We start from the raw sequence: 18,226 nt of genomic DNA, 5'->3' as shown, positions 1-18,226 counted from the left end.
TATGAGGTTCCAACCTGTCTTCCGACAGTTGACTGAACAACAAACAATATGATCTGTATAGTGTATCCATGATGCAATTAGTGGTCACTGCTGCCAAGCTATGCCAATATAGCATATGATGTTGGTAACTTAAGTTATCATGAGGTAGTATTAAAGTTAAAGAATTGTGGTTAATTTAAGTGTTTATAAAATAGTAAAATGTATCGAGTTATTGCACGCACTATAAGTAATTCTTTGAAATAAATATTAAATTTTTATCCTCTGTTTTTTTAGGAAATTATAAATTTGATATTTGAGGAGAAAAATTCCCTCTGGCACCGGGGATCGAACCCAGGTCCTTGGCTCTACGTACCAAGCGCTCTGACCATTGAGCTATGCTGAATTCAATCCACAGCACCGGACCGAACTCTCCTCCTACAGTGTTTCCCTTTTGTGCCCAGACTCCAAGTTAGGCATATAATTTGACGTTTATATTTCAAGTCAACTGCCATTATATAAGGAGCGCACTCAGCTGAGGATCCGGGTTCGATCCCCGGCGCTGGAGCGAATTTTTCTCCTCAAATATTAATTGTCACTATAACAGATATTATTCTGTTCGACCAATTAATAACATCTTTAGTAAAATGTAAAATTGGTTTCCATGTTTTGCTCAATATGAATCCACTGTTCTGGTTATACCAACCGGACAAGTCTGCAATAGCAGAGCATTGCATCAACCCTGGACACAATTTTGTTTGATAATACCAGCATCCTAGCTAGAAAATCAGGCTATTGGGGATGTGTAAAACTGATTTTACAAGTTCTTAAAACACAGGTGAGAAAAATTCAATATGCAAGCCTATTCCAAAAAATTACTTTATACATTTTATTATATTATAAGCACTTAGTTCATCCACAACTCCTTAAATTTAAAACTTGAATCACCTCACAATTCCTACATGTTACCAACATCATATGCCATATTGGCTTAGCATCGCAGCAATTGCATCATGGATATACTACACAGACCATATTAACTGTTTATTTTTGAGACTAATGATTGATTTTTTTTTCTCTGTGCTTATAACATTATTAATTAGTTTTATTAATTCATAATAGAATTATTTATAGTTCTCTTTTACAAATATTTATATTACAATATATACTCTTGTTTTTTCAGTCTCTCTTTTGACTTCGGAAATTAGATTTCCTATATAAACAAAAGCGAAGTATTATCTGTGCTCAGTCATCTAGAGTAGCCAGACATAATGAGCCAAACAGAACAGGCGAGCCCTAGTCTTACATATTTGTCCTGATGATGGAACCTGTATGTAGTTCTGAAAAGTTGTTCCAGGACACGGTGGAGTACCTAAAAGCCTATCTGATCACATCCACCATGAATGCCTAAAACGCATGTAACATTTGCTGCTGTTACTTAGCTAATTTAAATTTTCTTACATTAATGACATCACTATTGTGCTGTATTTTGCTTAGACAAAGTGTAGACTGGACTTTTTCTATTGTTGGCGATAAAAAAAATTATATTTAGATGGTTCAATCTTCGTCTTCAGGTGATCACAAAATCCAATCTAAATCTCAACTTGATAAACGAAATTTAGTATGGGAAAAATGGGGAAATATGAAGTTGAGGCTTATTTTACAGTATACAGCTCCAAAATTTGTAATAGTATTAGAAGTTACAGAAACGTATTAAAATTTAACTACCATATTTATCAGTTATAATTACTCTAATAACTAAATTGTAGCAAAGAGCTAAATGTTAATTACCATAGAGCTCTGAAACAAAACACGACAGACATTTACATTTCCAAACAGCCTGCTACATGGTAGTGTAAGTTAACATATCTCGTGTAGATGCATAATTTTTACTACAGATTCAGTCAGAAGTATTTTTCAAAATGAGGTTAAAAATAATAAAAAGACAATAGAGATAAATAAGCGGCTCTCACGTATGTCTTAGTATCTCAGATGATAAGCGTAGACAAATGAAAATACAGTTTTGTTGATTCAAAACCTGGAAAAATTAATTCATTTCGCCTCTAATATGTACAGAAATAAAGAATTTTAGTGTAGAAAATGTGAAAAATGAGAAAATGGAGCAGTACACAACAGGCAACACAAGTGAGCGACGAAAAGGAGCCGCCTGTCAGAGAGAACATTTGCAGTGGAAAAAGATCTTTCTATTTCTACTGAAGTGACTGGAGCAAACTTAAAACAACTTATTTCAGAAGGACTTTCTTTCAGAGATCGGGAAAAACCAACTGTATATTGTCTCAAAAAGATGGATGTGAGAAGGGATTAGAGACTTCAAAGTATGCGTGATTTGTGCATGCAAGCGACAACAGCAACGGGACCTGGAGACTTGCTTTTAATACTTCCCTCTTCCCCTTTCTTTCGCTGGTAAACCCCTAAGTGACCTAAGCATTGAGGGTTATACTGTTCAAACATCTTTGTTAAGTGACATAAAAGATGGAATTGGTAGGGGAGAAAAGTTTACGACTTCTAGGAAACATATGTATTGCTGGAGAATAAGATTCTCAGCAAATATTTGTGTGAGCTGAATATATATTTTTAATTTTACAACTGTTCTTTTTTGTTTTTTGGTATAATTTATGTGCGCTTTATTTTAAATGCATTAAAAATATAGAAAATGTACAATGACGACGTAAAAAGGCTAAAAAAAAAAAAGGCATTTAACCTTTAATCCCGTATGTAGGCGCACATTTTGTGAGTGGATTCTGGAAAATGTGATGAATAATTTCTTAAAGAGATCCAAAAAAATGTGTGGAGAATGAAGGCGGGCTATTTCAACATCTCATTTGATAATTTGGTAAGTAATGAGTTTCTTAAATTTGTTTGTGTATTGTTATATGGTTGGTTCGTTTAATTGTTTTACTCTCCCACTAACCATAGAGACCCGGCTACCTGGTTAATGAGCGGCACACTCACCCATAGGCAAAACACTCCAGTGGAAAGCAAAATTGATAGCACTGTACATTAATTATAGTATAGTAAATAAATATTAGAGTATAATTGAAAACGTATATTTCAGACAATACACACTTATGAACTTCATCTATAATGCTGTTCTGAGCAGACATTCAGATATGTCTGATGATAAAGAGACAACATAAATATTTTTAAATATAGCGATCATTTACTAAAATTCGGCATTTGTAATTATTTTACACATTATTATAATGATGATGATGATGATGATGATGATGATGATGATGATGAAGAAGAAGAAGAAAAAGTCTTTGTATTCTTCTTGTAACTGTGAGAGTAACATGATAATGAAAGGAAACAGGCAAGTTTTAGATGCCAACTGTACTTCAACTTCATATGTTTAGCAATAAGGAACAATCATACTTTATTTCTGGAAATGCACAAAACTGAAATGTGCTCTAACCATTCTACAATCTACTGCTTGTTTTCTTTTACTCTCAATGAATGGTTTACAATGGTGTACATAAATTCGATACTGAACAAGAATCGCCATGCTAAGGGTAATTTTGTAAATCAGTGTATGTTAGAAGAGAACATGTTAATCTGTAGCTGTATGTGTTACGCCTGATCATAATATTATAGATTGATCAGCCTAAGGCACTTTCAAGACAACTTTTATCAATAATTTTACTACAGATCTGCTGCCATCTAGCAACTGCAAAAAAAGTCACATTATAACCCTGATGGAATTGCTTGGCGTAATAGCTTGTAGCAGTACTTCCATCTAGCGGTCGTTACCAGAAATTCATTTTCGACAGTGAAGATCCTGGTGGTGGTTGTTGTTGTTTAGTCAACTGTCCGAAGACAGGTTTGAACCTCACAAGTGATACCAACATGGCACCACTTATGAGGCAACTAGGCCAAGAGATAATGGGGTAGGGTGGCCAGTTCCTTTCCCCCTCCATTGCATACATTGCCAATTAGCTATATATCAAACTTCAAATGCAAACAACAATTGTTCTTCCTCTGACACATATCGTCAAGAAATACAGATCCATTACTAAGCTATATAATATTAAGATTATTAATTATGACCCAAACTGCATTATTAATTCTAGAATCCGCAGTAGCCATTATTCAATGATATATATTTGCAGTATTAAGCACCTTATATTCTAGAGAAGTAAATTAATGACAAGACACGCAAACCACCCATTTCATTTGGTTGATCAAAACCTGAGATGTACTGCCTGATAATAGATGTACATATTAGCCAGAACCTCAATCAGTGGTACTCCTGGTGGTTGTTCTCTTTTATATATTGCCATTTCATAACTTGGGAATGGCCAATCCAATACAGATATGTGATCAGGGGTGTTACCACAGTCTACTATATACAGTCACGAAGCTTGAGTTTTGAGGGTGCTAGAAACAATAGACTGTGCCGGTACTATTTTGCATTGGCTGTAATGAGGCGATATTAGCGATTCTAGTGGTGAGCAACTATCTAATGTTTGCATATTTACTATGTATTGAGCTTCGTGACTGTATATATTAATTAGACTGTGGTGTTACTACTTCACATTTTGCACAATTTATGTCCCTACTTACTTCAGCTCTCTTTCACATAAACTGTTAAATGTCAACAATATTGCTAAAAACTAAATTAGGAACCAATTACGCCTATTATGTGTATTGTATTTAAATTATAACGAGAAATAAAATGGTTGTATTTTTAATATAACACTCTTACAACGAACGATTAAGAAATTACTAATATAAATTCAGAGTAAAGAATGTTACAGTTTCAAATCATTAGCACAAGGTGAAACATGATTGTTATCCTACAACGAACATAAATGGAATTAACTTTTTTTATTATGTATTACCAATTACAGAGATTTATCTTAAAATGGCGTTTCATTGCATGCTTGGTGAAAAACCTCTATGTGAGTATTAAATGGATAAATTGGCAAAGTGAAAATATAGAGAGATAAATTTAACGGATGGAAGGATAAAACATATTTTCATCAACTATATATTTAAGTGTTGTCTAAATTTGTAATATTTATTCCTTAAACTACAATGGTAAAACCAATATCATAGCTTTTCTTAAAATGAGTAGTACAAAAACAAGCATAGTATCAACTTCATTATCATAGGCAAAAAAAAAAAAAATTAATTCTAAGATACGGTACAGAAATAATATCTAAAAATGGTATGAACTTCATTTTTCCTTTCTATTACAGACGAAACATTTTAATTCCCTTAACACATACACGCACAATGACAGGCCTAATTATTTTTAAAAGCCCCATTTTGAAGAAAGATAATTAAAATCTATTTTTTATAACAAACGTACTGGTAACAAGTTGTGAGTAGTCATATCAAAAAATTCTCATCCATTTCCTCTCCCTTATTCTGTTCTCCCCGAAAATAAGAATTTAATTTTAGTAAGCCATGGTGAGATGACTGAGATATTCCCCACCAACTTCAATGGAGGGTTCTCGCATCCACTGGTAACTGTAGATCTTTTTGCCTTTCTAACACTGTTCTTGGTCAACCATGGGAAATGAACTCAATAAGATACCAGTATAAAAATTATTATTTCAAGACAATGGCAATTTCACAACAAAGAAAACTGTAGACGGTACTGGGTGAACGATTCTCCATGCACCCACTTACACTGCTTGCAGGTCTTGGGCGAGTCAAGCCAATAAATGCAGTGAATGGGTGTCAGGAAGTCCGCAGTAAATCTAGCTACAGTTTGTCGCATACTTATTACTGATAAACACTTAAAAAAAATTAAAGGCTAATAAACACTTAACCCATTTAGGTCGAACCACGCTTCGTCCATATAGAAAATTATACTAGGGTTAATTTCTCTGTCGCACACTATTCAAAACTCATCCACAAAATCTCCTCCTTGATACAGGGACACCTGGTTTAATTTCTTGCACTACAGCAATTTTATAGGGTTTTAACTTCAGTAAATTCGTAGCCGTCTGAACAGAGCCATAGAAAATTTCCATTCACTGAGAAAGACTTCAAAGTGATTTTTCTAGGGGAATTTTCCAGAGCATGTCCAATTCTATCTACAGTTTCTTCTATGAATACTGTATGTGGCTGTTTCACAAATTTATTTATCAATCTTTAAATTGAACTTCGATTTGGAACTTGGACATCAGGGAATCTCTCTTAAAATAATCTCCTTTACAGCACAACCCAATTCTGTATGCACGGATGAATCATACATGAATACTCTTTGGGGAATAGAATACCTGAATTGAGCCACATTAACTTAATTGGCACGCTGTAATTATGTCGCCTAAGGAACACATGCTTATCGCACAAGAGTATAATTCACACTGATACCTGACATCAACACGGTGGAGGGAAGCCTAGCAGCTGGTTCCACTAAGTTTTGAGTAACCAAATTAATGTAAAACGTGCAATATACCAAAAATAAAATTATAAAAAAATTTTCAGAACCTGTCTGTACCATGTTCTTGGAAGGTGGCATAATACAAATTCCCTATAAATACAGTATTAAATGTGAATTCTACCATCACATTTCATAGTAGCTGCTTATGTTTCCATTATCAAGTGTTTATTTTGCATTGTCTTACATGGTGACCTTGCAAATTCTCACCTCACAATAAAAGGCTCCTGCTATTATTTTAAAGTCTAGCAAGTAGATTCTAGGCTGTGAACAAGGAAGCCCTATTTGTCCATGAAGGCTGAAAAAAAAAACTAAGGCATATAGTGTGCGCAACTACTTTACTTGTAATTGTACAGACCCAGAAACAAAATTTGGACCACCTGAATTTTCCAAGTTTCAGTTATAACATACTAAGCACTGAGCATGTGTAGTATGTTATAACTGAAAATTCAGATGGCACAAATTTTGTTTCTGAATCTGTACAAAACAGACTTGGAATTCCCTCCCCCTTCTCGGGGGCTGTCAAAATTCAATTAATAAACCACCTCACTATCATTATATGTAAAATATAATTTGCCTACTCATACTTCTATCTTCTTTATCTCTTAATGTTATCATTTGTAATTATTAGACTTAATGTTGCTAATTATTGAATAATATCATTTACTTCTTAGTATAGCTTATATTTTTAGGTTAAACACTTTACTTGAATCACTTTATGCTACTGTCGTGTAAGATTATACTGTATCTATTTTAGTTTATTATATCAATAGGCCAGAACTCAAAATTTATAAGTTTTGAGAAAACTGCATTTTAAAGTTTTATGTTGCTGTGAAAAGTACAATTAACATCACTCTAAATTGAAGTCTATAGCATATCGCTGGCTCAATATTACAAGGTTCTATGTCTATATCAGAAATATTACTACATACACCCTTGTAACATTTAGCCAGCGATATATAAAACAACATTAACACAATAAATTTGGAATAATTCGATGGTGTTTGGATAAAGGGAGTTAAGTCATTTTTTGTGCAAATGGAGTTTTACTCCCCAGGTGAATATAGAAGTTAAATTCTAGAAGTGAGTATACAAAAAACAAAATAATACTAGCATTTGATGTGTTTTGTGTAGAACATTATTTGCAATAAGGGTCCAAAGTTTAATTCTTATCTTAAAACTCATTTTTATGAAATTTCCCTTTACCCAAACACTATCGAATATCAGCGATCCTTGGGTTTTTCACAGCAATATGAGACTTTAAAATTAAGTTTCTCAAAACTTTAAATTTTGAGTTGTTTCCCTCTTGAACTGGCCAGTCGATATTATATTTTATATTTTTTGTAACAGTTCGTTCTGGTTGAGGGGGAGAGAAGGCCTAAAGGTCTTAACTCTACCAGATGAATGAATAAATAAATAAAAAAATAAATCTAAAACAACTACAACTACACGTAGGAGCTGCTGTCAGATATCTATACGAGCTATTGAAGAATAAGCAATTACACTGATAGTAACGACAGTGAAAACTTTGCAACAGACCACAAAATTCCAGTAATCTCAGAATGAAACAACAAATTAAAATGAAGACGGGAACAAACAGTCATAGTGTTCTAAGGAGAAATCCACCATATTATACCATTTTAAATATTCAGCTAAGGCATGAATCTAGAAGGCTAAATAATCATGTGTTTCTTTACATGGTCACTGTATTCCAGGCTGTACTTGCGGGTTATGCTTATTTCTAGAAATCATCATCATATGACAGGCACCATCTCCTCTTTTTGATTACCTGCGCCGATCAAGTTTGTGAAGTCTAAACTATAGCCTAATATTGAGAAAATTCTGCAACAATAGCACTGCTATTTTATAAATTAATTTACTTCAAGTTATGAGAGAAAAATGTAAAATGAAATTTAGTTTTTGTACTTGGATGGTGAAAAGCATTTCATATACAAGTTAAACAAGCATGTTCTGGAGTAATGAATCGTTAATAATTCTTTTTGGTGTGCACATTCAGAGCGCGTTTCAAAAGAAGATAAGTAAGACTATCTTGGAATTTCCTCCCAAAAACATAACACAAAGAAACATTAGCAAACAACACAAATCATTTTTAAAACTCATATTAGTTGGTGTATGGTGGTGTTCTGTGCATTTTAGCCATCAAATAAGAAATTACACTGGCCTGCAAAGGTTTCTTTGTTTTGGTAATTTAAGAGCTTTTTTCCAAACTCCTCTAAGCCACAAAGAGTCAAATAATACAATAGCGGTTTGTTCATACAGGTACTGTATGTGTCTCGCTTCCTGAGCTATTTCTTTGCGGGGCAGGGTGCAGGAAGGAAGGGTGGGAGGTCCTATAATGCGGTGTGCAGTTAGTACTACTCTACGTATCAGCCTTTTCAGTATTTCTTTCGTTAGCTATGGAGCAAAATCAGAAAACGATAAGCAAATGTATGTTGCAAACGCCTCTAAGAAGGAAGAAAGCATCAGTTATTCACAGTGGTGAACAGGCTATAATAGTAAATGTCATTAAAAGGTGTGACCAAGAAAAAGCGAGAAGTTTATCAGTAATCTGAACAATCCAACGGAAAGAGCCGCAACATAGACAGGAAAGAGTGCAAGTTCCATTAAAAAGATAAAAAGATACTGTAGTGCAGAGAATTCTGAAGAGGCACATTCTACCCCAGGAAAAACAAAGGACGTCATTGTCATAAAATTTTAACGAAGGTAGAATAATTGTTCAGCATCACGTCAGTAGCACAGAAACACACAAAATTAAGTCTATTGAAGTACCGCTTTAATTTATTAAACATATATTTCAGTCTACTGACTTATCTAGAAATTACAAAAACAAATATTTTAACATATAAAAATTTGCTTTTCTTCTAATATCTTATGCTAACGTTTTCACCTAATGGCATAATCAGGCTGTAAATTACATACATATAAATGTTTTTATTCATTAACAAATACATTCTTAGCGCGGGCTTTCGGTGGATGATCAGCGAGCTAACATTTTTCGTATCCATAAACCAGTGTTAGCAATATATGATATGATATGAATCCCATACAAGTAATCAGTTGATAGCCGGGGCTAGTTTAGCACACTCATAGCGCGGGCTCACACTCGTAGCGCGGGCTAGCGAAATGTCTATGAATAGCACCCTAAATGTTTGGTTATAATAATGATTAACAATAAAATACATGCATGATTGACAATAAGATAAAAATATATTAAAACAACCAATGTAACTATTGTTTTAGTATGTTTTTATCTTTTTGTCAATCACTTGCATGTATTTTATTGTTAATCATTATTGTAACCAAACATTTAAAAAGTAAAAACATTTAGATATTGTAATATACAGCCTGATTATGCCAATAGGCGAAAATGTTTGCATAAGATATTAGATTAAAAGCAAATTATTATATCTTATGATATTTGATTTTGCAATACTTAGATAAGTCATTAGACTGAAATACATGTTTCATTAATTAAAATATTACATTAAAGTTATTGAAAAAATACTATTATAATGAATTTTAAGATTTTTTAAGTAGGCCTACAGTATAGTGTACAGTGCTAAAAATTACTGTATATTGCTTCCAAAGTTTGTAATAAAATGTAAATATCATGCAACAATATTTTGAACATGTACTTTTGCAGAAATTTGAAATCTTCTTTAAACTGTCGTATTGTACATTTTCGTTTTTGGTGACAGGTAGGGTCTACCATTTATAACTGGTACAGTAAAATATTTGCAATTTAGACCTAGATATTTTCATACAGTGAAACCTGTTCAAGATGAAAGTCACATGGTCCTAAATTTTTTTTCTGTTGTTAACAGCTATCTGTATTATTCAGTTAAAATGTAATATTTCATCATTTTTGTAACTAAAAAACAAAACGGCATTCTGAAATAAACTGAATCGTAAATACTATACATAGTCCATTGTCGAGTAATGGTTAGCATATATGAATGTAAAATGAGGGGGCCCGGATTCAAATCCTGGTTGGGACAAGTTACCTGGTTTAAGGTTTGTTCTGAGGGTTTCCCTCAACCCATTAAGAGAAAATGCTGGGTAACTTTCAGTGCTGACCCTGGACTCATTTCGCTGGCATTATCACCTTCATTTCACTCAGACGCTAGATAACCACAGCAGTTGATAAAGTGTTGTAAAATAATCAACTTATATATTGCGCATAAACATTACTCACTTACGAAATTATAATAATGAGCATTGTGATATTGGACCCTTGAAGGGACAATTACAAAAATTAATTGCTTCTATATAAACTGTTCCACCCATGACATGTAATTTTTTTAAGCGTCATATATCTGAGTTTTTCAAACTGAACTTCAACATTATTTCTCGTACACTTCGTTTCTTATTATTCTTTAACTCGGTAACTTTTACTTTATCACTTAATCATAGTACCACATTTTTACGTGACATTTTTATTACGAAACTACTCTTGCACTTTGCTCAGACAAGAAAAAACAGTTATGTGACGAATGGAAAATCTTTGAAAAGGTTTGTCTGCCTAGCAAACAGGGTAATGAAATTTATGACAGCCCTATGCACCCTAGTTTTTATTTTAGTGACCTAAATATTTCGTACATTCTTTGAAATTACACAATATATAATTATTCATATGATCATTATTCACATTATTATTATTATTATTATTATTATTATTATTATTATTATTATTCATGAAGTTTCATGCTATTATTGATTCATATTTCCGTGAATTTTATATACATTTTATAGTATATACGAAGTATAAAATAAAATTTAAAAATCATAGGACTTGCAGAACCCCAGGAACGTACTTTGAGATGCTGCTCTATGATAATACAGCTGATCTAAATGAGGGGTTGGAAAGCAATGGTGGATCATTAATGTTTAGGTGAGGGGTTTGGACTTTTTCCATTGCTGGTCGTCACAATCAAAAATTAAGACACGACGTTTCGAAGGGTGGTTCTCCCTTCGTCTTCAGGTGGAAGGAAGGAGAGAAAGGAAAAAAAAAGAAATCAGTACAGAAGGATCAGTCATACAGAATAGCTGTAAGTAACAATCCCAACAGTAGGTTTTTTCCTTTCTCTCTTTCCTTCCACCTGAAGACAAAGGGAGAACCAACCTTCGAAACGTCGTGTCTTAATTTTTTATTGTGACAACCAGCAATGGAAAAAGTCCAAACCCCTCCCCTAAACATTAATAATACAGCTGTTGACTAGACGGGACCAAGCGTGGCATATGCCCATCTGCATCAATGTTGGTTATTGTAACCCCTGGTTAAGCTTTTTTATGGTGCATCAACCTTGGTTAGGAGGACTTTGGTTAGTAGGCCAAGTAAAACAAAATGGCAGCCAGATCCACAGATGATTATTTCGAAGACTATTATCATGCAGTACTTGAATTACATGGTAGAGGTGATAGTGAGCATAAAGTTTGTTTAATGAAAAGGGAATTCTTACGAGGAATTAGGTGACAGAAAATTTCAGGAGTGATTTCGGTGATCAAAATCTACAGTGTCATTCTGCTGCAACAAATGAGTCACTTAAAATAACACAAACAGTCATATTTGTCCTGGTTGAGTGTTAGAGAAGGCCGTATAGCCTTAACTCTGCCAGGTTAAATAAATCATTATCATTATTATTATTATTATTATTATTATTATTATTATTATTATTATTATTATTATATTTCTCTAATGGAGTGGCTGCTTATATTACGATTCTATGCAACTGATATTTCCTGTATTTTAAGAGCAACATTCAAGTCTCTTTCTCTATGTCACTGGCTGAACGAAGAGAGGTTAGGATGGATCTTAGGATAATGCACAGTTCCCTGCTATAAATGGGGTCCTAGATTATACACACATTCGCACTGATCTTCAACCTTTTCCTTTATGGATATTCCATCTATTTCATATATAATATATTTAAATGTAGTATTAAGTCTATCAATACTTCAAACTCAGTTGGGATGTAATTGCTTTTGCATTTAATCTTCCATTTTGTACGATTTTAACCTAACAGCACTGAAAAACAAAGAAATGCAACTCGCAAACATAACAGCACCCAAAGGCAAACAAATGCAATGCAAAAATGTAGGACACGTTCGTTTCGATGTAGAATGGAGTAAGCACAGTCGTTTTTAAACATTGACTATTACCTTTACAGAGAAATGGATGCTTTCCTTTAGTCATTTTGTAGAAACAGTGTACCATCATAGACTTAACGCTGGTTAGATGAGGGGTCAGCTAACCATGTTTAAGTAATCAGTGATTATGAATGGCGCACAGAAATTACATTTTAACCATGGTTACTGTTTAACCATCGTTTCGTAATCTATGATTATTGCGTTTTTAACTGAGGTTGATGCACTTCACTAATAGTGTGTACACACATTTTCGGAAATCACCATCAGAGATAATACGATAGTGGCAAACACGATTAGAGTCTCCAGTCTGTCACTAGTATTATAAACAATAAAGATAATGCTTTCAGCACGTGTAATTTGCTACTGTGCTGCACACTGCAGCTACCATGATGGTTTGAGCAGATCTAAGGGCCATGCCTATAAGCATTAGGGAGTTCTCGGCTCAGGAAGTGAGACACACACAGTATCATTTACATTTCCAACTTGTGACGGAGGTTTATTTCAAACTTCATTTATGTTTAGAAATGATTAGTTTTAAAAATAAATTATGTATTCTAAAACTCACTAAATCACGTGTTTGTTTCATTCCAACCACCACCAAGTCACAATGTCGCACAAGACATGCTTGATACTGTTTGGTGAGTGTGGGAGTACCACTCAGAAGTCTGTTGTACCACATATGGGGTGTACATCAAATGCAGTCAGTATCAAATTGCAAATATCCCTCCTTCAAACAGCTGTAATATCATGTATTTCTGTTCAGGATTGGTGAAAATATGGTCTTACAAAATCATCCAATAATTTATGCACACCTGGCATTAATTCATAAAAATAAATTTGTACATAAATATAAGCTTAATCTGAACTCTTTCTTGTTTTGTAATTTGATAACCACTGCTTCTAATAATTACTTATTGCTGCCAAAGTGAATAAGATGAAATTTTCTCTATGTTCTATTATCTAAATTGGGCAGTTTGTTTTACTGCTTTGAAAATAACTTGCATGGTGTCCATAAGTTTTTCGAATAACTCTGAACATGGAATTAATTATACTGTTATTTTTATATCGAAATTGCATTCTTCCTGAAATGTATTGTTCACACAAGTACTCATTATCTTCTAAGTTAAGAGAGGAAAAAAACTGTAAATTATTTTGTGTCTTTAGGCAAAACATGTATTTGTGTCAATATATAAAGAAAAATGCCTGAATAACTTTATGATATCTTTACTGTGTTAACTTTTACAATTTACCTGGCTGACTCGTTTCGAAGTCATGAAGGGATACCACTTCGAAACTAGTCAGCCAGGTAAATTTCAAAAGTTAACACAGTAAAGATATCATAAAGTTATTCAATGATTATACGTGTTAAAAGAGTGTATCGAACAATGAATAATAAAGAAAAATATTTCGTGAACTATGAAAAATACTGATGTGATATGGGAAAACTATTTTTTTTTATTTCAATTCACCATACTTCAATTAACTTATAACACTTTTTAAATCTCAAACAACAGAAAAAAAGTTACATTTTGCAGGCCAGTGGTTTCTCATTGCTGTTTACCTAAATAAATTAATAGTTGTGAAGAACCTGTTGGTTGACAAGCCAGATCACCAGATTTGAATCTTCTTGAATTTTATGTGTGAGATCATTTTCAGTCATCTATATATCAATGATTATCCAGACAGACGAGAACTGTAGTGAAAAATTTAATACACCTATAAATCTACTGCAAATGAAATGATTTCAAGGAACCTGTGAGACTGCAAAATCACTGAAATGATAAGCATATTTATGTCTACTACAAGTCATCAGTGTGAACGTTTATTACGAATGTTGTATTATTACTGTTGTCGTTTACGAAGAAAGTATTTTTAATGTGTATTGTCCGTTACTGTTTCCTTACACTATAGTTCTGAAATAAAGTATTTCCAGAAGAAATATCACAAGACCTTCAGTCTTATTTTGATACCACTATTGCATTATCCTCCTAAAATTTTTACAGTTCCTTTAAAAACATCTTGCTTATACCAGTAACATCCTATAGATGAGGGGGCAAGACCTGGCATGTGAGCTGTGCGAGAGGGAAAAGAATGAGCTACCAGAAAGAGAGTTTGTCTCATGATGGTTAATATTATATGAATCTACTGGTATGGAAGTTCATCTCAGACTAAAATCTATCTACCCCATATCCACTGGTGATAATAGCTATGGCACATGATAAGATTCAGGACAGGTCTTGCCTCCTCTACTATACCTGCAATTAAGCCACACTCTGTTGATACATGTTAATTAAATCGTTCTAGGTTTCGTACAATAACTCTGTATTTGCAGGTCACTTAATGACTGCCTATCCTGTCCATTTAGCAATGTTATGAAATCAAAATCTAGCTTTTTTTTTGACAGAGTGGCAGAGATTAACTTGACATCAACAGTCACAAGTGATGATTTCAGTTAAGACTACTTTGTTTGCCTGTAGTTCAGAAAGCAGTTCTCTCCTTATTAAAGATTCTCTGTCAAAACATTGATAAGATCCAATGTCATTAATATTAAGGTCAATTTAAAAACAAATGTATATGAAGAGAATCTGTATTGATAACAACAAATTCTGCAGGTAATAAAATCCTCATCAGATCGTTACTAATTTAGATACCGGTAGTTTCCAATACACCACAGTAAGTAGTCCATGAGATTACTTATTCAGCATTTGTAAGTTATTTCAATTAACACATAATTAATCATTGCAAATTTATCAACATAAATTAAAAGGTTTTCTTGTATTTTCAATTAATCTAATATGAACTTTATATTGAAAAACTGAATAAAAACCTAGTCGTGATTGATGGCTATGGATACCTATATTTGTGAATTAGAAGAGTGCTATATAGAGGTTCATTAATAACTAAAAAATGAAGCCTATAGATATGGAATGAAGATAACACATGAATCACGCATGTGTTAAATTAATTCAAGAGTGGAAGTTATGCAAAATAATCTATATAGACATGTAAATACTCTCGTTTTCAGACAATTTCTTTCATCTGATAGCAAGTACTTTGATTCTAATCAAATGTCATTCTCCAGGGCACCATGTAGATCACATAGTCATCATACGCCTTGCCCATGGTGCACCATGGAAGCTGAATCTATGTTTCACCAAATCAACTGATTAATGAAGAATCTGAGGAATCTTAGCAGGGAAAACAGCAGTACCCTGAGAAAACCTGCCCAAACATCGCCTTTGTCCACACAAATTCCATTTAGATTTGTTGAGTTGGACCCCTGGCATGGAAAGTCAACACTAGCTTTTTCGCCAATTGGTGTGTCCTAATCCTTGTTTAAAATGAAACAAAGTCCTTTCACACTCTGGTTTCATTCCCTGTACTAGTATAGGTCATGTGATTTCTCTAGGTAGATTATGGACCACTATAATATACCATAGTACCTTAGAAAAGTCAACAGTTAAAAACTAAACAAAACTGAATATAAAAATCAACTGAACATTATAAATATTTATTAAAAATATTTAAAATGTTAGTTCAAGTGTTCTGAATTTTTACCTAAAACACTGTAGGTAATTTATTACCATGTCTACTGTAGTTCACAAACATTGCACTTACCAATACACTGGAGATTCATGTTGCCATATAATAAAACCACAGTCCAGTATATAGTCACAAAGCTCAATACATAGTAAATATGCATCCATAGATAGTTGCTAACCACTAGGATCGCTAATATCATCTCATTACAGACAATGCAAAATAGTACCGGCACAGTCCATTGTTCCTAGCACCCTCACAACTCAAGCTTCGTGACTGTATATACTAGACTGTGATAAAACTCTAGTAAAACTAAAATTTTCTAGAATCGAATAGTTTAGCAAACTTATATGCAAATTTAATATGATACGCACAATTAGAATCTAATTTATTAAAAAATGAAAACTGATCGAGATAATACCATTTCTTTCGAATATTAGAACAGAAGATTTTTCAAAGCCATCAATATTGTTATTAATAGGCTTAACTCAAGTGAATGTTATACAAAACATTTCTAGATATATTTCTGATAAACATGCGAGAATATCATTTGCCTTGTTCTTTTTGAAATCTTAACAAAAGTATTCAAAAATAAAAAATAATTTAATAATAAATTTAATAAAATACTTAAATAATATAACTTAGCAGTAGCAATTGCAGATAGCACGTAGAAACCCTAAGTAGGGTGAGGATTGTGTTTACATTACCTCTCAAACATCGAGAGAGAGACTACAGCAGCAGCAGCAGTAGTAATAGTAATAATAATAATAATAATAATAATAATAATATTCTTCCTATACGAGCAACTATGCAGTTTCAGACCATCTTTACACAGCTCACGACATTAGCTATGACTAGTTGCATTATCTTCTGGAACATTTGGCTTTGCTAAATGAAAACTACAGGCAAAAATGCTAATTTTATGGCTAAAAGCAAGATGTAATCTCGTTTCACACTCCTTAATTACCGACACTATTCATCAGAATGCTAACATACAATGTGGTCCCTCCGAGTTGCCTCACACAGGAAAATCTCACAAGCCACAATAATGGCACTTCTCAAGCAGCATGTTTTTATATACAATGACAAAGTTCAAGCAATGGTGAAATGCTAATTCGTCTCCCCTCCTTCAACATTCCCTCTCCCTTCCCAGACTGATGACATTACACTGGCCAAACCAGCAGTAGTTTCCCTCTTCCTATGGTAGCGACTCATATGCACCATGAGACTGTTCCTGGTACGGTATTCGCGGTTGCAAAGCGTGCACTTGGAAGCATACAGTGGTTCCTGATGCATATGTAACACATGTCTGGCAAGCGTGTCTCTGTTCAGCAAACACTTGTCACAGTGTGGACACTGCAGACTGCCCTTGCTGGGTCGCCCGGAACCCTCGCCTCCCCACCCACCATGACCCATACGCCTGGACGATGACATCGTCATCATGGCAGATCGACCGGGGGGAAATGAACGGGACCGCACTCCGCCACCTAGCAACAGAGAACCAACAACGGGAGGTTAATTAGTTCCCGGCCTGCCAAAGTGGCGCAGTGCAGTGCTTTTGTGTAATAGTAATGAACAATAGATACATTTCATATGGTTACTAAACTTTCTTGCAGTACCTGATCACTGAATCTTGTAGTCCACCGCCAGAGATATAAGCTTTTCCAAGAATTATCCTTAATGAATTAATTATGTCTGACAGGACTCTCTATTCAATAACCTTGTCATCAAACAACTGAGGGAAATAATGATTACCGATTACATTTTAATTCGAAGTACTTTCATATGATTTTTAATAAAATGATCTGACTCAAATGATGATATCACTCTTTAACATGAAAATGTGACAAAAGAATACTAGAAGTCAAAATGACAGATTTCCTTTTAAGTTAGCTTTCTGAAAAATAAATCTTTCAATTAATCTTACAATATCTCATAAACAGTGTGGTATGGACGTTCCATTAATACTGTTAAAATTATGCTGAAAACCATCACACAAATTGTGCCATTCTAAATATACTGGTTCTATGTATTCATATACAGTGAAACCTGTTCAAATCGGAACCTGAATAATTCGGAATCCTATCTATTTCGAAGCAATTTATTGGTTCCAGCGAAATTCGTATG

The 18,226-nt window shown here is 33.7% G+C and overlaps 1 protein-coding gene across 11 annotated transcripts in view; it reads right to left on the bottom strand.

Annotated features, from left to right (window-relative positions):
* The window catches only part of br (broad-complex core protein), a 263,269-nt gene that overhangs the window by 142,801 nt on the left and 102,242 nt on the right, over nt 1–18,226 (bottom strand). The window contains exon 6 of one of the 11 annotated variants that reach the window (XM_069843009.1): nt 16,903–17,586. The exons of the other annotated variants lie outside the window; for them this stretch is intronic. Within the exon in view, the coding sequence (XP_069699110.1) occupies nt 17,210–17,586 (377 nt within the window). The 3' untranslated portion in view covers nt 16,903–17,209. Of the gene's footprint in view, nt 1–16,902; nt 17,587–18,226 lie in introns of those variants that run through there. 11 annotated transcript variants of the gene reach the window in all.

This window comes from Periplaneta americana, chromosome 13 (genome assembly GCF_040183065.1).
Source record: "Periplaneta americana isolate PAMFEO1 chromosome 13, P.americana_PAMFEO1_priV1, whole genome shotgun sequence".
In the NCBI taxonomy this organism is placed as follows: Eukaryota; Metazoa; Arthropoda; class Insecta; order Blattodea; family Blattidae; genus Periplaneta; species Periplaneta americana.
This window is presented reverse-complemented; position numbering and strand designations above follow the sequence as displayed.